At 39.9% G+C, this 22,042-nt stretch overlaps 1 protein-coding gene across 1 annotated transcript; it reads left to right on the top strand.

Moving 5' to 3' along the window:
• The first annotated feature begins 6,286 nt into the window (after positions 1–6,286).
• On the top strand, positions 6,287–19,879 carry RAB21 (RAB21, member RAS oncogene family). Its single transcript, XM_080612473.1, has 7 exons — positions 6,287–6,694; positions 13,883–13,942; positions 14,107–14,214; positions 15,691–15,754; positions 16,690–16,744; positions 17,170–17,258; positions 18,165–19,879. The coding sequence occupies exons 1-7, from the start codon at positions 6,548–6,550 to the stop codon at positions 18,302–18,304; spliced, it is 663 nt and encodes a 220-aa protein (XP_080468599.1). The 5' UTR covers positions 6,287–6,547; the 3' UTR covers positions 18,305–19,879.
• Positions 19,880–22,042: the final 2,163 nt, after the last annotated feature.

Below are 22,042 nucleotides of genomic sequence, written 5' to 3'. Positions count from 1 at the left end.
ATTAAAACTAATTTTCTGTTTTATTTGGTGGTCTTTAATTGATCAGGTCGAAGGAGGTGATCCTGCCCTTCCACTCTGCTCTCGTGAGACCTCACTTGGAGTATTGTGTGCAGTTCTGGTGTCCACAACATAAAAAGGACATGGAACTGTTGGAACAAGTCCAGAGGAGGGCCACGAGGATGATCAGGGGACTGGAGCACCTCCCATATGGAGATAGGCTGAGAAAGTTGGGGCTGTTCAGCCTGGAGAGGAGAAGGCTGCGTGGAGACCTCATAGCAGCCTTCCAGTATCTGAAGGGGGCCTACAAGGATGCTGGGGAGGGACTATTCATTAGGGACTGTAGTGATAGGACAAGGGGTAATGGGTTCAAACTTAAACAGGGGAAGTTTAGATTGGATATAAGGAAGAAATTCTTTACTGTGAGGTTGGTGAGGCACTGGAATGGGTTGCCCAGGGAAGTTGTGAATGCTCCATCCCTGGTGCTCAAGGCCAGGTTGGAGAGAGCCTTGGGTGGCATGGTTTAGTGTGAGGTGTCCCTGCCCATGGCAGGGAGGCTGGAACTAGATGATCTTAAGGTCCTTCCCAACCCTAACTATTCTATGATTCTATGATTCTATTACCCCCAGCAATGTCCCTTGATTGGGTTTTAATAGTTGAAATGCTGCATTCAAGGTTCTCTGTGTCCGAGTTGTTACTAATTTTGATACCAGTTACAATGTGTCCAAAACAAGTTATAGGGCCCTGTGTGTAACTTTTCACTATTTTATGCTTGTTGAATAGATTATAGGCTGCTGTTATTTTTATATTCCATCCATTCAAACTGATCATGCAAGCTTCAGAAGCACCATTCATAGCACGTTTCTTCTTACAAGTAATTTTTCTTTTTATTCCTCTTGCTCGTTTCTTGCTGCTATACAAAACAGTGAGGATGTCGTTGTAATGTATTTATTCTATCAGAACCCTCTTCTGATTTCACCTTGGTTGCCAACCAGGAGGACTTATCCTTATATATGAAAACTTCCGACCAGCCCAAGTGCTGGAATGCTGACAAATGCTCCACAAAGCCCCAGCCTCGCACTTCTAGCAGCCAAGGACCCAACAATTCATGTTGTATGTCTTCTTCTGGCGCCTCTCCCCAGATTAAAAGTGCTGCCACCACAGTGCTCTATACTGGCTCTGTGCCTCAGCAGCCAAACCTCCCGGAGCATGGCTGCTCTCAGGGCCCCCACACAGGGCTGAAGAGTGGGATCATGAATTAATGCTGGAAGGAGTTACACTGCCATTTATCTCCTCCTCATTGCTTTGAGATTCTGTGTAGTTTTCATGTGATACCAGTATTTAAAGCATGGCTTCAAAGAAGACAGAGACTCCCTTTTCGCAAGGAGTCACACAGGAAAAACAAGGGGCAATGGGCCCAAGTTACTCCTGGGGAGATTCTGACCGGACTTCAGAGGAAAAATTTTCACAATGAGAACAATCAGCTACTGGAATGATCTCCCCAGGAAGATCATATATATTTCATAATATATATTTCCTATAATAAATAAAACATATCCACAGATAATTTTGAGTAATGTTGTCAGAGAACACATGGATTATTATTATTACAGCTTAATTATTAATACAGCAAGAACTGCAGCGACTTAGATGGATGGCTTCAAAAACATACACTAATCACAGAAGCATATTCAAGGTAATGGCCAAATTTGCCAAAACTGAGGCACCTGGAGAAAAACTGTAGGTATGACTAGGAGAGCAAGAATGTAAAACAGAGAGGGGGGAGAAAACGAGGGGGGTTTACTTCCTTCTCATTCTTAGCCCAGATCATTATTCCCTCTCCTTTCCTTCTTATCCTAGGGAATAGCAGAACTGCAATAAATTAATAAACCATTTACCTGACTACTTTTGAGTCCCTCCTTTTTTCTTACTCTCTCCCCTCACTCCTCGCCCACCCTCCCCCCCTTCAGATCTCCAACGTCTTTCTCTGAGCTTACTCTAAGCATGCTGATTGCTCCACCTTGCCATCAAGATTTGCTCTTGCTTTCACCCCAGTGTTCCTTTGCTAAAGAGTTCAAGGGATGTTCATTTCAGGGAGAGCAGGAGAAGAAACAATGAACAGAATATTTAGAGCTGGAGCAGAGCCTTTGTTCCTGCAAGGGAAAATGCCAAGAGCAGGGGAGAAATGAATGGTGAAGCAGCATGCTGCTTGCTGTTCCCAGCACGTGTCCAGGATGCTGCCTGTCAGTGAGGGGATCTATCAGGATCGCATGGGGATGGTATTTGGCATTGCCATCTGTGCTGCTGTGAATGCACGAAAAAGATAATCTGAAGTGGCAAAGGGCTTAAAACTACTTATGCCAAGGGCGATGACATTTACAATTCCTTTTCAACACAGAGAACTGAACTTTTAAAAAATAACCACCATTTTCATGACCAGAAAAAATAACAGTTGTCCCTTGCTGGCACTGATTTCTAGCCAGAAATCAGATTCTCTGATTTACTTGTTTCTACAAATTAGAAACAAATTTTATGCCACATTAAAGCCTCTAAGGACATTACTGAACCTGTCAAGAACACCCTCACAGGCACATGGAGGCTGTCAGCGGTGAGTGGATAAAGCATGTTCAGAAAAGTCCCTCTGGGTCAAGGTTCTTCTTGAATTAATTGTTCTTTTCAGGTTCATATGCTTTGCTCTTCATCTTTATTCTTCATTTTCAGAACACGAAAAGTCATTTTTATTTTTGGATGAAACTGCATCTTTGCATTACATTGAATTTTCTTCACATGTGCTTACTGAATTATCACAGATTTACACAACCCAAAGTACTGATCTCACCCTAGATACCTACTGTTATTTTTGATTGATAGGTTGATGTTACCTGTGATTACCATTTGGCAGAACAGTGTTCACTGTCTGTCTAGACAGATGTTTTTATCAGTCATGTCAGAAGGGCAAATGCACACATTTCATTCTGAGCATCTCTCTTTCCAGAGAGAACTGCGTCAGTATTGCTAACTTTTTTAAGTGTTCTGAGGTTTTGTTCTTGTTGTTGCTATTTTTTTGTGCGTGTTTTTTTCTTTTTGTTTGTTTGGGTTTTTTGTTTATTTGATTGGTTTTTGTTTGTTTTTTGATTTTCCTGATTTCTTGCTTTTATGGACATCTATGCAGTTTCAAGGAATCATTTATCTTATGCAACTATACATTATTTGGCCGAGATTTCATTCTATCTTTTCCAAGTAAATCTGACAAAATCAGAGGATTTTACTGAAAAAATATTATGCTCAGAACTACACTCCAAGGAAAAAAATGCAAATACAAGAGTGACATTATCTGCAAAAGAACTGCCACCTTTGTAATTTACAGGAAACTTGTAATTATCCCAGAAATCAGTTGTGTGTTGCCAATGGCACAGGAGGTGTTCAAGTTGTAGATTTGACCAACTACGGTATCCCCTCCATACAGCTACTACAAGCACTTAAGTTTACAGTGGAATTAAAACATCTCATACTTTTATAAGGACACCTAATAAAGCAGGCTGAAAGAAGCATATGATTTTCACTTTCAGAGATGGTGCTGCCTGTGAAGTAAAAAGCTGGAGTAGAGTCTTACCAAGAATGATAAAAAGTAATGGCAATGGATACAATGGCGCAATTTGTTTTGGTATAATAACATATGGGGTATTGTAGTTTATTTGTGAAATAGAAAATATGCCTCAAAAGGCATTTTTCATGCAGATATCATCAGCAACATATTTAAAACAGAAGGTTTGTAAAAGTATTTTTAGGAAGCTATGTAAAAAGAGGAAGCACACAAAGTTAAATGAAAGAGGCATCATCTTCTCAAATACGTTGAAATAATACGCACACTTCACAGTGTTTACTTAATTGTAAACACTATTAAAATAAAGCAACTTGATATCTTCCACAGATGATTAAACCTGCAGATTTTAATAAGTCATAGGTATCAGATTACAGTGAAATGCGATGCTTCAGGTAGCTCTGACGCAATTTTCTGCTCTCAGACAGATGGGCCTTTTAATTTCATTTAGTATTGACAGCTGAAGTTTTGGAAGGCACAGGACTTCTCATACAACAAAACAGTAATCACAGGCGCCCAGTGAGAGAGAGGAAAACAGAAATGATGGAATACAGCAGTTATTCAAAGCAGCCAACTGTCAGTGGGATGAGGCATCCTCTGGCTGCACCACAGCAGAAGATCCTTGGAGAAACAGTCTGCAGGATAGAGCTTCAGTTGGTGCCTCACACTTTGCTGTGCTCTCTCTTAGGAAAACAGTGTTTACAGGCGCATTCAGCATATGGACTTCACAGATGGTGTCTCTCCTGTTCCCTTTTTTAAGCTTCAGCTTTTTTCTCTCTGGAAGATATGTAAAGAACCTGCTTTTGTTGAAAACAGTAAAAAGCTACAAGAACAGGAAGTTGTTTTGCTAGCAGTTTTCCAGACTTCCTTCCATACAGCCCTGTGTCTCAGCAGATGCACTTGTCACCGGCTATCCAGGAAAGCCTCAACCTGCTGGGCCCTGCAAGCACCTCCTCCTCATGAGCAATGATTTCCATTATCTCTGGCAATCTTAATCCGAGCCCGATTTTACCTTCTCCTTCCATTCAGCCTGAAAGAAGAATAACTAAAGTGCCAGTCAGTTTTACTGCCTATACACAGAAGGCGTGACTGGCAGACACAAGCATTGCTTTCCAGCAAGACAGTTTTATAGTAACTTGTTGAAACCCCCTAAAACTGGGAATTTATTTAAAGAGAAGATAATCCTGAGGGGTTTGGTTTTTTTTTGTTTTTTTTTTTTTTTTTTTCCCATTGTCCTATTCTCTTTATTTACAACTGGATAAAATAGAAAGATTTACTTTATTTATGTCTCAAGAAAATAAAACCAATCCACTTTGTATGTGAACATAACGCTATCCAGTAATGAGGCTTCTTGCTTCAGGAAATTTGATCTTTGTTCTCTGTATTTTTCTCTACTCTTTCTCACACAACAGACAAGATAAAAAGGAAATTCCACTATGGTGCCTTTCCATTAGCATTATTTTTCATACCACTAAATGATCTGTAAATAGAAGCTGCAGCACTTTGGTTTGTGAGGACTGCTTTTAACTAAGGAACGATATCCAGTTTTACAAGGCAATTACCTAGCTCTTGAATGAATGAAACACTACCAGACCCTTATAGTCACGGAACTCAACAGAGCATTTTTTCTTGTGCCTTATTCATCACCTGCTCCTACATCTCTGTTTTTAAGCACTTAATCATGGGCTAGGTTCTTTGCAAACATTTAGAGACTCATATAACTTAGTTCACATGAATAGGGCCACTGAAGTTGGAACAAAACCTGTGCTTGTTAAGTTTATAATCTGTTTTTAGAGGCTTTGGCCTCTGCCCACAGGGAGATGCTTGGTAGATATACTTCATGCATTAGAAAGCCTCAATATGACATGTAAAAGCAAATTCACGTGCACCTGTAAATCTTGCATGGGTTTCCATCTCTACCAACAGGATTTATATTAGATATTAGCAAGAAATTCTTCCCTGTGAGGTTGGTGAGGCGCTGGCACAGGTTGCCCAGAGAAGCTGTGGCTGCCCCATCCCTGGCAGTGTTCAAGGCCAGGCTGGACGGGGTTTGGAGCAATCTGGTCTAGTGGAAGGTGTCCCTGCCTACGGCAGGGGATTGGAACTGGATGAGCTTTAACGTCCCTTCCAATCCAAACTGTCCTATTATTCTATGGTATGGCACAGCTCGGGCTTGCAGTGTTCTCCCCTCGGCACTCCGCCCATCGCTTGCTTCCCTCACGGCGCTTCCTGACACAGGCCTGAAGAACAGCTCCCCCCACCCAGCCCGGCCTCTGCCAGCAGCTGCCTTCTCCCCAGCCGCCGTTCAGGCTGCGCTTTACGCGCAATGGAAAAAATCCAGCCGCTGCCGGAAGGTGATTCACCCGCCGCGTCCGCGCCGGACGGCCTGCCCCTCCAGCGAGAAGGCCGCCGCCCGCAGAGCTGCCGCCAGGCACGTACACTTACTCGCACCGCTGCTCCCGCGGCCGTGCAAGCACCCACGCAGCAGCGCAGAAACGAACCGAGCCCAGCCCGGCCACCCGGGCCGCCTGAGAAGGAGGAGCTGCCGCCCGGCTCCACCTCGCTCTGCCGGAGGCCCCGCCCCTCCCCGCTCCTCGGCCCTCTCCCCAGCGGCCCTTGGGCGGGGCCTTTCCCCGACGTCGCGTCCATCCCTTCCATTGGCGGGCGGGGTGGTGCGCGTGACCGGGCGGCGCGTGACGTAGGAGGAAGAAGACGCCATTAGGGGGAGCGGGGCCGTCGGTTGGGTGCACCGTGGTGGTTCTCGGAAGTCTCCCCCCCCTCCGCCGCCTTCCCTGGGGTTTGTCGGTTCCTTCCCATCGCTCCTTATCTCGCTCACGTTCCTCAGGCCCTACTTCTGTTCCGTCGCGGTTTCCCCGTCCCGGTGGGCGGCGGTGAGGGCGGTTGATGTGAGGCGGCGGCGGCCCGGCTGGACGAGGCGGCGGGGCGCGGATGGCGGCGGGGGCCGGCGCGGCGGCCGGGGGCCGCAGCTTCTCTTTCAAGGTGGTGCTGCTTGGGGAGGGCTGCGTGGGGAAAACCTCTCTGGTGCTGCGCTACTGCGAGAACAAGTTCAACGACAAGCACATCACCACCCTGCAGGTGCGGGCCGAGCTGGGGGCGGGCGGGGGCCCCGGCCCGCAGCCACCAGGCTGAGGCGAGGCAAGGCGGGGGGGGGAGGAACTCATTGCTTTTCTCCTCTTGCCCTGCGCACCTTCTAGGGCTGCTGGCCGGTGCCAGCCGCCCCTACGTCGCTGTGTTTGGCGCTCACTGGCCTGCCCCTTCCGCCCTAGTGCGCGGGGAGGGTTGGTCCGTAAACACGCACTAGGGTTTCGGTGTTTGCCGTCTTGTTTACCGCTTAACGGTGGGCAGAGTGATCACTGCTGCGCTTTAAATGATGGCTGTCTCCTGCTGAGTTTGCTGGAATCTAATTTCCTGGTGCTGTTTACTCTTCAGACTTAAGCTTTCGATACTTACAGGCCGTGTTTCTGTTCTGAATACTAGCTGCTCGGGTTTTTTCCAGTTATGTATGTGAATGTCTTCGTTTGAATCTTGGGAAGTATGATTTGAAAGTAGTGTTATTGTAGTCATTGGTATAGAGCTGATGACTAAGTGCTTCATATGTACTGCGTTTCTGTTAATTACAGTCTTCTTCATGTTCTCGGATCTGAATACTTGGGCTACTTAAATACTACTGTTTAAAGAGAACAGCTTTTACAAAATGGGTTATGAGATCAAGGCTTATGATCTAGTAATAGAAAAGATTCTTAAAGCTTGCTTGTCACGTTAGCTCCACGAATTTGGCCTGATTCTCAGTCTGCTAATTTATAAAGAACTAAAAATGTGGTGGGGTGTCTGCTTGAAAGTAGTGTTTTTTCATTACCTACTAATGCTGAATGGTGTGTATGCCATGATACAGAATAAAATGCTTATATTGTACATGGTCTCAGAAAACATGTTTTAACATAGTACCCACAGTGTGAAGTTTAAGTCTTTCAGGATGTCTCTGCTGTAGTTCTTTATTTGTAGTTACACTAGTGGTACAGCATCTTTCTTAGCAGTTGTATGTATATGAAAGTGTGGTTTTAGCACTATAATGTTTATTGCTCTTGGTACGTTTTTGTTTTGTAAATAAAGAAACAAGCCCTGCCACTGTGTGGGCCACTAGTGGCTTCTGAACACTTTCGGGGATCTGTGAAGTAGAGAATAAATAGTAGGTAATGCCAAAAGAGCCTTAGGGTAGTTGTGTGCTATTCCTGTATACTTGGGGAAACTCGTGGGTATTTAATAGTGAAACTTTCCCTTAAAAAGCAAAGGAACATTAGAGATGTGCTAGAAACAATACAGCAAATGTTTCATAAACACATACCCATTTTTGCTATAAAGAGCTAAAAAATTAATGTGTTTTGAAGCTTTGTTACCCTATGTTCATACTTCACTGTTGGATGAATCTGTTCATAGGTTTAGTAGGCATGGTGTGGCATTTATGGAAAGCTGATTGTAGCTCTGATTGCCATAGAGGTAACTGAGATTTGTTATGCTATAGAAATGACTGGTAGCCCGTAGGAATTACAGCTACTGCTGAAGTGTAGCATGAAGCAAACAGTTGCTTAAAGGCCATAAAAATGATTGGGTATAGCTGAATTCTCTTATTCCGTATAAAAAGAGAAGAGCTGAGTAGTTTGTCATGTTAATGCAAGTCTGTAGTTTGTGGGTGGTTTTGTGTGTCTTTTGGGGGGGGTTGTTTGTTAATCATGTTCTTTAAATCTGTAGTGGAAAATCTAAAATTGGAATACAGACTTGGGTCACAAATGTCAGAAAACAGACCTTAAGTATCTCCAAAGTGCAGACAGGAAAACATCTCTAGATAACTGTGGCTGTAAAGCTTTTGGTTTCGACTCTCTGGAGAGAGGGGTGTGTGCTTGTAGAGGAGTGGAAGCACATGCCCACACCTGATACAGAAATGTTGGTTCTCCACTGTGATTAGGTTTCTCATTGCTACCTGTATCTTTTAACTGACTGCACTGTGTTTCTCAGCTCATTTGCTTTTTTTATTCTTGGCTTCCTTAGCCACATATACTTCTTAATAATTGTAAAACACAGTGTCAGTTGCTGTTGAATCTTGCCTTACATAACATAGAGTTGTGAAATATCTTAATTATTCTTGTTTTCCTACATCTTACAGTTCCAGGAAAAAGTTGGACTAAGTTCTTTCACTAGCAAATTAAAGCAGTCTTTTTTTCAGATATCCTAGTTTCTCATTTTTTAAGCAGTGAAGTGATATTTTTGCAAAACATCCTTTTTCTTAAGATAAAAGTCTTAATCTGATAAGGTGGCTTTGTTTCATGGCATCAGTTCAGAGTTCTGCACCAAATTATTTTGTTCCGCTAAAGCCAAAATTAGATAAATACTTAGCTCCTGATTCAGCAAAGGAGCCACAGTGATGAATCATATGAAAAGATCACTAAATATTGAGACAAGAGGCTCTCCATATACAGTGTTCTCTCTTTTAGAATAAGAGAAACTATTGTACAGTGCTTAGTTCCAATATGACCACAACAAAAAGGGTGGTGAGAGTGTAGCCTTCTGGAAATTTTATTTAGTGATGCTGGTTGGTGCTTCCTGCAGTGTGAGCCCAGTGATGGGGGTGAGCACAAGAAGCCTTTAAATTGGTCAGTGTGAATCTTTAATGTATATCTGTACTTTCATATCTGAATTCTAACACTTAAGTATTATTCTGTTGTGAAGTGAACCTGTGTACCTGTGAAACTCACCAAATAGGAGAGTTTCTTTCTATGCTGGTTACAGATGGCTTTTAGTGAAAGGGAGCTGTTTCTCTTTTTCTCTGTGTCCCCCTTCCCTAAATGCTAGCTAGAGGGAAATGCTGAGCTGGAACTTCTTTTGAGGTTAGGAGGCTGTTGGGATGTGTTAGCATCAAGTCATGTGCTTAGGTATTGATGACCTGCATATTGAAATTAAAATTAAGGTAGCTACTGATTCACATAAGCTGATATTCTTTTATTTAGAATAATGTGAACAAACTGATTCAGAAAAGGTAGGGGTTTGTGCAGGCAACTAATGCAATCCATAATGTGTTTTCAGATCTGATGGGCCAGTTAAAATTGGTTCCCATTGACTGAAATACTGAGATCAGTGCTCTTGTTTTGATAAAATAATTCTGAGCTATAAATTAGTATCAAGTGAACTATGCTGGAATTGCTCCAATAAACCTACTGGCAATTTTTTTTATTTGGGTAGACACTGTGTTAATTATTCAAGATAAATAGGGCTTCTGTGTGCTAATCTTTCAAATGTGTGGTGCACTGTGAAATATCCAACCCAAGAGAACCACTGATGGTATATGGATTCTGATTGCTGTGATGGACTTGCATAACCTGGAAAAGCTGTCTTGGCTGTCTAAAAGAGCTGGGGCTGGAAGCAAAGGGATGACAGTGCAAGGAGGTTCAGTGCTGTATGTAGTGTTTGTATGCCTTGGTTGCCTCTGCTGAAGATGAAGCAGTCAAGGGGCAGGTGACATACAACTGCTTTGTTTAGTGACTTTCAAGAGAATCTTTACCAGCTGGGTCTTCCTTATGTTCTACTCAGGCTCCTTTATCAGCTCCTAACAGGGCCTGATGGACATGTGAAACTGAGCTCTTAGAAGAAAAAATGAAAATAAAAAAAAAAGTCTTTCTACAGGCACATGAAGACAATGGAATTTTAGCTCTTATAATTGCATTATCCTTTTCTTTTAAATGTGTAAGTAGTCTTCAGACTAGTCATAACACACAAGAGCCAAATACCAAAATTAGTACCTTGCTTCAAAGAGCTGTTTGAGTTTACTTATCTTTGAATTAAGTGTGGTCTGATATATTTGTGGAGTTTTGAAAGTCCTAGCAAAAATGAATTGTCATAGTAATGAAAATAATATGGAATTTTATTTATGACTTACTGATTGTAAGTCAAGACACAACTTGGACTTCAATCTGTAGGCACTCAATTTAGTAAATTCTTGGGAGATTAGGAAAAATGTTGAATCCTCCTCTATATGTAATAACCTAATGCTGTCTAGACTGTCTGGGCTTCAAAGGCTTTGACCTCTTGGCAGCTGGCTTTTTTTTTTTTTTTTTTTCCTCCCAGACTAGCTCCTAAGCTATCCCTAAACAGTTGTTAGGCTTTTCCTTCCTTTTTGGGTTCCCCCCCAGTGGTTTCAATCAGTTTGCCCGATTCAGTTATTCGGATTGAATAGTCAGGTGAACTGACTATTCAATCAGAGTTATCAGTCCACCTGATTATTTTTTCCTTTCTAACTTTCTAGTAAGTAAAGTAGTGGTAACCTTGCTCTTCTGTGAGACAAAAGGAAGTTGGGGAGCGGGGTGTTAGCAAGTAAATATTAGTTTGTTACTGTGGCTGTAAAACCCACTTTACTGATGGTAAATACAACAAACTTGCCCATACCTGTTAATTCAAGAAGAGAATCTGATGACAGTATTCAAGTATATGAACACAGTAAAGAAGAATGAAACATGTGATCTGTAATGTAGTATTGACTGTTTCTTGCAACATGTTCACAAAGCCTTCTGTTCGTTACTAACCATGACTACTTCAAGCTGGGTTCCAGTCCTGTTGTCTGGCAAACTTTTTAGACAAACTTGCTTGTAATCTGGTTAATTGATACAGGATAGTCACTCCTTATTTTTTTAAGGGCCTAAGACTTAGTCTAAACTTAATTGATACAAATTCATCAAGTTTTAATACAAAGAGCAACTACAATAGCCCAGTGCTAAATACTCTTGCCCTAGTCTCTTTAGTTTTGTTTTTTGTTTTGTTCAGAAGATACTAAAAAGCCTTACTTGAATGTATGGGTCTTCTAATACTTGGGTATATAGCAAAGGAAATACTTAGTGCTAAAAAGACAGTATTGCTATCAAAACCTGTGATGACCTGAAGGACTGGTGATACCGTTATCTGACAGAGCAAATGTTGAAGTAGTCTTATCTCCATAGATATTTGTGATATTAATTGGGCTAATGTGTAAAGCCATGATGATGTAACTTTATGGATATGGAGTTCTGTGTGGGTTTGTGTTTGTTTGTTGGTTTTTTTTTTTTTTTTTTTTTTTTTTTTTTTTTTTTTTTTGTATAAACTCTGTTCCTCTGAAGGATTTTTCTGCCTTTTGGTCCAGAAATATGATTCTTGGTCATTTAGGTAAAATTCATATCAACTGAAAAGATTTCATTGTCAGTGTTGTGACAAAAGCAAACAGTGCTCAAATGAGTTTTTTGTTTGAGATTCGCAATAGAATATCAAGTAGTGCGGTACAGCAGTGTTAGGTAAGCTGGATTCATTGTGTCTAACCGTATCTTCTCTTAATACGGCCCAAGAGTTGATGGATCAAAACTTCTGAAGTCACCTCTAAGCTTTTGGCTTTTAAACTGTGATGTAGTAGAACAAATTATGATATGAAGACTAGGCACTGATCAGATAATCCTTAAAGACAGCTAGCTGAAAGCCATAAACTTCTCAGAGTTACTGATTAAAGAACTAAAGCTTTCCTGATGTGTAAGATCTGTTTAACTTTGCTGTTAAGATGCTTGTTACGAGTTGGCTGGAGTGTTAAATACCTTTAACATGCTGTCTAGAGCTTTTTCTGAACCTGACTTATGCCTCCTCGCTGTAGGGGTAGCATTAATGCTTTAGTTATGTCTAATACAGTGGCTATAATGATTAGTTCTTTGCTGTCTGCTTTTGGAAAGTTGAAGTGTTTTTTGTTCTTCTAGTCTATCTTTATCTGTTCTGTTTATCGAACTTCATGGAAAGCTTTAGAGGAATGTACAATTTACTTTGAAAAGAGAAGTTTTGTGAATCGTCTCACCTTAGGTCTTACAGATGCCAGACTTGATGTTGGGGAAGTAGCTGAAGACCAGGACCTCCTCTAGCAGCTGCGTGTTGGATGACTTTAACTGTAATACAGGCTGCACTCCAGAGAGCCACTTTGATAGCAGTTTGGGCTGGTGTGAATGAACTGCCATGTAAAATGAACTACTAGTATGTGTGTGTACTGGTTGCTTGTGTAGTTAAGCAGTAAGCTGGATCAAGCAGTTGATGTGGCCTATGACGCTTGCTACATGCACATGAGTTAGATCAGTGTCTGGTCAATGCTGATACAGAGAGCTCATGTTGAGCTGTTACAGTCCAGCCTAAAATCATCTGGGATGAATGTTCTGTAAAATACCCTGAGCTCTTGTTTGTATCCAAATGCAAGTTGAGGTGAAGCTGAAAGGAAAACTGGGTATGATTTAAGTCAAAAGTTAGAAACCCTTGGCAACTGAATTGTATGATGATAACCTGCCACTGCTAGTCTGCAGAACAATGGGAGCAGGTTCCAAATGCATTGACTCCTTCAGACCCTGTTCTAGCCTATTAAACTTGTATTAAATTATGCCCCTTTTTAGCCACTGAATTATACATTTGGTAACAGAGGTGGTATTTAGAAATGTAGATTATGCAGGCTTGGAGAACAGATATACTCTTGGGTTGCTGAAATTGGACAAACCTTATAATATGCTCTGGTCCTTTAAAACATTTTCAGAAGGTAATGTAGTAGAACTCTTAGCGAAGTCTGAATGCTTATTCTGGAGCTTTTCTTATCCTGCAGTTTGCTTTTGAGAAGCATATTGCTGAGCCTGCATGAACAGTTGAGGGCCGGGGGGGGGAGGGAACATGACCCATACCACACCACTGCTTCCAAAAAAGCTCCCCAAAACAGATGGGGAGAGCTGTGGGCTCACTTCAGCAAAAGGAACAGATACAGACAAGGAAATGTGCAGAATGCCAGTGTTCTGAGACTTTTAGTGAAAAACTTCTATTTTGGTTTAGTAGCTTACTAATAGTGAATTACTTGGTCTGATTCCTCCAAATCAAAAATCCAGTTGGGCTGGTTCCTACCCAAAGTTTGTGCACTCTTGTGAAATGCTTTGAGGTCAGCTTGGACTTATCAGTGTTTTGAATTCACAGTCTTTACCCACAACTCTTATCCTCCCCAAATCATTCAAAACAACAGCAAAAAGTTGTAGTAAATCATTGGCTTAAGACAAATTTATTTAGAATAGACTCTTGGCAAACTATAGTAAAATGACTAACTGGCTTAGTATTGCCTCAGCCTTCTGGCTTAAAGAGTATTTTGATCTAGAAATCTCTTATTGATTCAGATGCTTTTATTAGTAAATTAATCTGAAGTCAAATGAGGCATTTGTGTGTAAAACTTACCTCATCTGTTTTGCTTTCCAGGCATCTTTTCTTACAAAGAAGCTAAATATTGGTGGGAAAAGAGTAAACCTTGCAATATGGGTATGTTTACTTTCCTGTTTTCCCTCCCCTAGCTAAATACTCTTATTTTCCTGAAAAATTACTTGTGCTTATTAGAACTCAAATGCTAGGCACTTCTTAATAAAAGTAAAATTTCAAAGTATTTGGAGTTTCTTGAAGTATTGTTTGCTTTGTATTAAATGCAGGATACAGCTGGTCAAGAAAGATTTCATGCTTTGGGGCCAATCTACTACAGGGATTCTAATGGTGCCATTCTAGTATATGATATAACAGATGAAGACTCTTTTCAAAAGGTACTGTACAGTTCTCACCTCCGTGGGAGTTGTAAATGGCAAGATAATCTGTGATATGTGTGTGTAAATGGGAATCTTCTGTTTTCAGCAAGAGCATTATATATTTGTGAATTTATTAGAAGTGTATGTCTTACTAGCCATCTTTTGAAGGCTGACTTTATCAGTTTACTGAAGTTCTAGCAAGGTTATTCAAAGGCCACCAGAAAATTAGATGTGAGCTACCTCCCATCTAATGTGACAGGCTACAAACATACACCAGAACTGTTGTGGTAGTACACAGTACTGATCTCTACTGTATAAACCAAATTACTGAAAGATATTAAGTGACATGACCTTGTTCAGATCTGAACTCTGAAATTGTAATACATGATTGTGGGAACATTACTTTTTCAGTGATAATAGGTGTTTGGACTTCAAATCCTCATCAAACCCTTAAATTTGATGGCTAATTATAGCAATATTAGTTGATCATTCTGAGCAGGTGAGGTTTTTACCAACCTTGTGTCAAATCTGTGCTGTTACTGTAAGATGTTCCAGCTGAAAACTGGTGACAGTTTCTTAAGTGAGTTTGTCTCTGATTAACTTGTGGCAAAACTAGTAGGGCTTCTGTATAGAGGAGTAAGAAATTGTGGTTGTATGGGCAAGGCTTGGGTTAGCAGTGATAGAAGTAGTGTAAGGCAACAGCTTAAGTAATTCAGATAGTGTTATGCAGGGCAAGTAAAGTGTTTGTGCTGAAAGTTAAACTCTTGCCTTCCATCTGCAGAATTGCAATGACTTGAGTACTACTTCAACATGTACCTTTTCATGCAGAGCCCTACTTAATAAAATTCTGCGGTTCTTGGAAAAAAAGAGGGAAGGTTAATTGGCAGAAGTTATTGCATACCTCTGTACTGTATATCCTAACTATTTTTAGGTTTTTGATCACCTCTTGTCATGATTAAATTCCTTAAAATAACAGTCCCTAAGTCAATGCGCTGATCATACAACCTCAGAGCATGACAACAGAATTGATAACAGATAACTTAGCATCACCTAACTTGACACTCTTGTCCCATCTGTTTTCTTGGGAGACAAACATCTGTTATAATCTAGCCTGAGCTACTCAGTTCAGGTACCTCTACCTTTAAAGTACCATTTGTGATCTGTCAGTAAGTGCCTGTTGATAAAAGATCTCATGCCTGACCTAAAGTGGCCAGTGCAGTGAACTTGTTCTTTGGAGTGGGTCTAGCACACGTGTGGTGAGTTGTATTTCTGGAGTAATTGAACTGTTTTATTTAAGTCATTTGCTCTTAATTTCAGCTGCTTAACAAGAGCCATGCATAGCTATATAAAGAATATTTTGTCCATCTTTGTTGCTCTAAACACATTTGTTTCAAGTTTAGAGTAAATGATTAATGAAGGAAATCTGTCAGTTCCACAATATCTAAGCCAGTAGTAAGTATATCAAGTGAGAATGAACTTTTGTTCTTTTTGCAGGTAAAAAATTGGGTTAAGGAATTAAGAAAAATGTTGGGAAATGAAATCTGTTTATGTATAGTAGGTAAGTCTTTTTTTTTTAACATGAGTCTAATGGCTGAATCAAAAATGTTTCTTTTAATTAATAGCATCTTCCAAACACTGCTTTGACAGCTTGTACATGTGAAGGGATGAAGTTTATGTTAATTTGATATTTAAAGTTCAGTTGGAGCTAGAAGTTTCTGCAGATCACATTGAGGAATGTAAGAGTTAATTTGAGAAAAAATTAGCTGTTTAATGATACACCATGTCAGAAGCGCATGGTACAGACACCTTGTCCTGGGTTCAGCAGTAGCAGTCATTTTTTCTCCTCATTAGTAGCTGGTGCAGTGCTGTGTTTCTGACTTTCGGCCTGAGAACAGCACTGATAACCCCAATGGTTTTAGTTACCAGCTTTAGACTGTAGTCCAACAGAGAAACATGAACCTCAAATGTGTATGATCATTTTTGTAGGTACTCAAATGTCATGTTTTCTACTGTTTTCAGTGGCATAGTGGATGTTTGTCCTCTTTCATGATCAGGTGGTTGGGGAGTGTAGTAAGTCTTAAAACTTGAGTATTTCAGCTCAAACAGAATGCAACAGAAATATTGATTTAGGTTTAAAATCATATTTAGTCATTAAAATACTTTCAGGAGGATAGTTTTTGTAGGATATCCTTACATCTATCTCTGTAGCATGGATAAGCTGCTAATAAATAATAAAAGAAAAGCAGAAGGCTGAATCGGTGGTTTATATGGAGTTACTTAGCTATCTTGATCTCTATAGAACTTCCTCTTCATTGCCTGTAAATGCTTTAGTGAAGGGAGATTTTTAAATCTTATCATTGTGTTCCAAATTGAGACCTGTGTAAGAGTTAATCTTTACTGGGATAGCTTGTAAGAAGATGATGGGGTACAGTGATTACCTGATTACTTCCTTTTGAAGTACAAAGACTTGAAAGATTGAATTGTTTCCAACAGGTAACAAAATAGACTTGGAAAAAGAGAGACATGTTTCAGTGCAAGAAGCAGAAACGTAAGTCACACCAATTACTCACAGAAACAGTCATTGTAGAATTATGCTGGAGTAATAAACTTGTGATGCTGTCAACAACCAGCAATATAAACCAGCAGTGCCTAGCTGGCTGCTGTGTTAAATGTTCTGTTTGTATCAGTCCTGGAATGTCCTTATTGACCAAAGCATCATTTGAGAGTTGTATATGGTTAAAGTCAACGCTTTTAGTTTAAATACATTTCTAAACATGATTTTTTTCTTTATTTCAGCTGGTGTTTTTCATCAATCACGGCAGTTTTAACCACATAATTCCCTTTTTACAACACATGTAGATTAACTCTGAACTTGGAATAAAACCTTTTGTGATCATCTCCTTGCTTCATGCGAAATAGCTTAGAAAGTTTTAGTCCTTTTAGTACAATCAAGTTCTGTATCTGTTCCTACAGGTATGCTGAATCTGTTGGAGCAAAACATTATCATACTTCAGCTAAACAGAACAAAGGAATTGAAGAACTGTTCCTTGACCTTTGTAAAAGTAGGTATTATGTAGTTTGCTGGTAAAGAGCTCATTCACAAAATGCTCAAGGCTTTGGAATGCTTAAAACCATACAGAAGAGCTTTAATGTAAACTATTCTGAAGAACTTACTTCATCTCAGTCTACTTCAAGCCACTTGTGTACTGTAACTGCTCTGGGAGCTTGATGTATGAGGTGCTTACAATATTGCAAATTCATGCTCTACTCCAAAAATGTCTTTGTCATTTGTTGGAGCACTAACTGATGTTTCACTTGTGTTAAATAGTAACCTCAAATCAGACTTTATGTGATGGGTCTCACTATTGCCTGCTTCAAACCCTCAGCTTCAGCTTCTTTCAAGGACTTTCTCAAGTGATGTCAATTACAAATCATAAACTTGGAAGTTGTGGTGATCCAAATTTTACATAGCAGTCTAAGCAAATGGTAAAAATCACAGTGTAGGGTAATGTTGTAATGCAAGGAAGTTGTCATATTGATTGTTGTCTTATACAAGAGTTTAAGCAAAACTTCACCTGAATGTCTGAAGAGTAGGTTGAAGGTTTATTCTTTTGGGGTGGGGTGCTATGTGGATTGGGTTTCCTGTTTTCTTTCTTAACAGGATGTTTCTGATATGGGTGGGTAAATCTAGCTTTTGAAGTTGTTTGCTCTAGAGCATCTGAGCATCTAAGGTGTCCCTAGTCAACATCAGCTGTGACGTTTGGTGCTTTAGGAAAAAGATTTAAGTATGTTCTTGCAGCTATGCCATGTGATACCAGAGTATCACTTTAAGAAATACTTACTTCCACATAATAAGTAGGAGAACTGGTCTTGCAGAACTTTGTGCATGCAAGTCAAATGGATTAAGATCTCAAAGTCTTGGGTCAAAATGCAGTGGAATATCATCTAATACATTTCTTCCTTTACAGGAATGATAGAAACTGCTCAAGTGGATGAAAGAGCAAGAGGCAATGGCTCCAGCCAGTCAGGAATAGCAAGGCGAGGTGTACAGATCATTGATGATGAGCCACAAGTACAGAGCAGTGGAGGGTGCTGTTCTTCTGGATAATTATAAAACTGTGCATCACTGCCCTCTCAATATGAAGACTGCCATATTCCAAGTCACGTGTTCTTTACCAATGGAGTAATAGAATTAACAGTATTTAAAAGTAATCACATGTAACACTGCAGAGACCTTAAGTGCTAAACTAGTGGCATCTGTGACCAGAGAATTGGCATTTTCTACAGTGGTTAACAAAGCAATTACCAATGGCCTTTTTACATATTTTTCTTTAATGAGGAATAATATGCATGTAGAAAAGACCTACTTAAAGGCTTCATTTATATTCTTTTAAATCAGATCATTATTTAATAACTTATATACATTGTTGTTGGAATGGTATGTTTTGCAGCTCTTTGTATTTTTGTGGTAGATTGAATTGTATCACTTCTAAAATGCAAACTGATTTTTTTTTTAAATTAGCAGATATCTGAAGTCATATTTTTGCAGGGCCTCCACAAGCCTATAACTGTCAACTACTTTGATATATTCTGTTCATCCTGTATGCCAAGCTGGTAAAATACATTGTAAATTACATATTAAATATTTTATCTGCTTTTACAATTGCAGGTGCGGAAATATGTACGTCAGTCTTGTCAGTAGTTGTGAAGTGAGTAAGTCAGTGAAAGATGCAAGCTTTTCATGTGTATTGTTGAATTGTTCATTTTATTCCCCTACCTGAAAAAAACCAGCTTTTCTTCTTGGTACATCCATAGCTACAGTTTTGTTTGTTTTTTTTTTTTTTTAAGCCTTTTCTGGCAAGCAGCAGTATTTAGAGTATCGCCTTAGTGGGAAGAGAATGCTTCCATAGACTGCTGTTTATCATTGAGGTGTTTGACTCCCAGCTAAAACACTTGGTGCATGCATATATCTTGCCTCTGAAGTTACTTTGGCCTCTCAGAATATCACCCAAAGTCAAAGCAACTTTAGTCCTCATCATCTGGTAGCCAGTAAACCAGATGCATGGGAAGTTCTGAAGCTTCACTAATGCATTTGTCCTCAACACAGCATTACTTATTATTAATGAGCATATTTCCCCCACACACCTTTTATTGCAGGGCTTGAGTGAACTAAAGAATTGGAATTAACTAGGACTGCTTCTGATTTGGAGTGGTTAAATGGAAGATATGAAACTTGCAAGATGTAACTCTGAGCATACTAGATGGCACTGAACTTACTCCTGACTTGCTGTTTCTCTTGTAAAGTGTTTTGAAGCCAACTTAAGTTTTGGGAGGAGGGTTTTCAGAAAAGGTGTACAAAGTACTCTCACAAGGGACACAGATAGTAGTAGCTGGAACTTCAAAATGTTTTGTGCTGACTTTTTTTACTTAAGTTGTCATGCTTGGAAAAACAGTAAAGGTGATGTCTGTGACAAAGTAGAATATTCCTTGGCCTTCCTTTCTCTGAAGGGTAGAATTATTATTGCAAGTGAATGCGTTGAGTGTTGTGGGTATGTTCTGATGCACAAAAGGGGTAGTAGTAACTAATCAGTTTGTGTAAGAGAAGTGTGCTGTCTTCAACCTGATTTTTTTTTTTAATTTTTTTTTTTATTTTCTCTGAAATAATAGATGGCTTTGATACAGACTTCTCCTGGTGCATTTTTTCACTTTCTGCCTAAACTGTGGTGTAGATACTTTCTATTAAGCCACCATTGTTGTGCTCTTTGGCATGATTGTGTGCATGATGGACAAAGGTGGTATGTTCACACTAGTGAAGATAGTTTCTTGACTGCACAAAGCTTTGGTGTGAATCTAAAATTCATGTGTGCATATGTAGCAACCCTGTTAACATTCTTGTGTCTAACTTATTGGTGAGCCTTGCCAAAACTGAAAACCAGGTCAGTTTCATCAAAAACTGGTACCTTCAAATCAATACAGACACTGATAGGAGGAGTGAAATTGGCAAGACTTGATGTGCACAACTAGAATCTCCTCATAATAAGAGTTCCAGATTTTCTGATTAAAATATTCCTTTTTTCCAGTGATGGAAGGGGAAAAAAAAAAAAAACCAAACCAAAACCCAAACAACAAAACAAGCAACCCAACCTTACCTAGACTTGATAAGTGGATGAGTCAGAAAGGCTTAGGTGCACCAGAGCATATGTGCTCTCTCCAGAGCAGAGCTTTTTCCACTTCATTGAAGTGGGCAGATGCGGTTCTGGTCTGGAAAGCAATACTAGGTATTTACCCAAGAGAATGTTATGTTTGACTGCTTTGGAGTAGAAGCAGTGTGTAGAATATATTTTGTCCTGCAGCTAGTGTTTCCTATGGTGTATTTTGTGGTAGGGGCATTCTTTGTGACTTTTGTCAATTACAAAACTAACAAAGCCATGTTGATACTAACTCTTAAGTCTGTTGCAAAACTAAAACTATTACTGCTGAATATTTAAGTGGGGATAAGAAAGCTTACAATTTTGTATGATTTCATTTGTATTAGCAAAATATTTTTTAAATAAATTCTCGTGAGTTACTTACAGCATGAAGAATACTCCCTAGTAACCTTCCTTTATTCATGGAACTTAAAACCTGTGCTTAGCAGGGTATCATTATATTAGCTCACAGAAGAAATACAACTTCATGAAGACAGGGAATTTGGTTTTCAAGACTCAAAACCATGGATTGATTAAACTGATTAACACAAGACTTCAGGTAGTCATTGTTAGATAAAAAAGACAGTTACAGGAAAAAGCATCTTTACTGAACATATCTAGAGTGTTCTTTGCATTAAATTTATAGGAAAGCACAGATAGCTTGGTTTGCTGTATTTGAGGAGGTTCTTAACTCAAGTAACCTGGTATTACTGCTGTGAGGCTTGAGTTTCAAGAATCTTGCATTTGCTGGGAACTGTCTAGATTGTATGTCTGTCTAGATCATATGGCTTGTATGTCTTAAGGAAAATTTGTTGTTGCTAACTTCTGTTGCTAGAAACAAGTAAGCTAATTTTCTTCTGAGAGTGCAAGAGAATAATTGTATCTGTCTTTAGAAAGTGCCTCTATTGTGGGATAGATAAAACCAGCCACATTTACTACAGCTCTTGAAGAATGTGGTAATTCAATTTCTACTTCAGAGTCCAAGCCAGATGAAGAAAACTTTGGAAAAAGGTATGAGGTCATGGAAGGTGGCGGAGCTCAGATGGAGTTTTCTGAAGTGTTGGATGATGTCAGGAAAGAACAGTTTAAAGAAGCTAAGAGGAATGGGAGTCCTGCTTGAGGACAGATGGAGGTTAGGAATCCCCACAAGCAGTAAGTGATCTGAATGATGGAGTATGGGAATAAGGTGGAGCCAGCAATCTCTGTTACTTCTCTACACTTCCTTGTGGAAGGAGAAAGAACTAGAAAGAAAAGCAAGTAGGAAAAACTGAAGGTGTTGCTTCACTAACAAGATACAACTAACTTGGAACAGGCTTTCAGACACAATACCAACCTACTTAAAACTTCATTAGAATATGCTAATTTATGAGCTATTTACAGTTAACTGACAATCTTAGTTTGCATAAAAGTTTAGGATTTTGTTTTCCTTGACATGTCAGGAAAGGTATCTTACAGTGAGTTTAACCTTTATTACAGTTGCATCAAGGAGTTGCAGATGAAGACCAAGATCCTTGGCCCTAGTTGCTGCACAAGTTTGACAAAGGCAGCCCCAGAACTAGTTTGCTTTTAACTGTGCTGGGCACTGTCCCTCATGCTACTCTTTGAGGGATTCTGCTCAACACCAGGACTTTCCCTCTGTTTAGGACAAAACTGTACGT

This window comes from Psittacula echo, assembly GCF_963264785.1.
Source record: "Psittacula echo genome assembly, chromosome: 1".
Classification (NCBI taxonomy): domain Eukaryota; kingdom Metazoa; phylum Chordata; class Aves; order Psittaciformes; family Psittacidae; genus Psittacula; species Psittacula echo.
Note: the sequence above shows the minus strand (reverse complement) of the source record. Positions and strands in the feature narration are given on the sequence as shown.

Excerpts from the sequence above, each read along its gene's own strand:
- RAB21 (XM_080612473.1), top strand. The coding sequence starts at position 6,548 with ATGGCGGCGGGGGCCGGCGCGGCGGCCGGGGGCCGCAGCTTCTCTTTC. Across the intron at positions 6,695-13,882 it reads AGCACATCACCACCCTGCAG|GCATCTTTTCTTACAAAGAA; the intron begins GTGCGGGCCGAG and ends TTTGCTTTCCAG. Across the intron at positions 16,745-17,169 it reads TCAGTGCAAGAAGCAGAAAC|GTATGCTGAATCTGTTGGAG; the intron begins GTAAGTCACACC and ends CTGTTCCTACAG.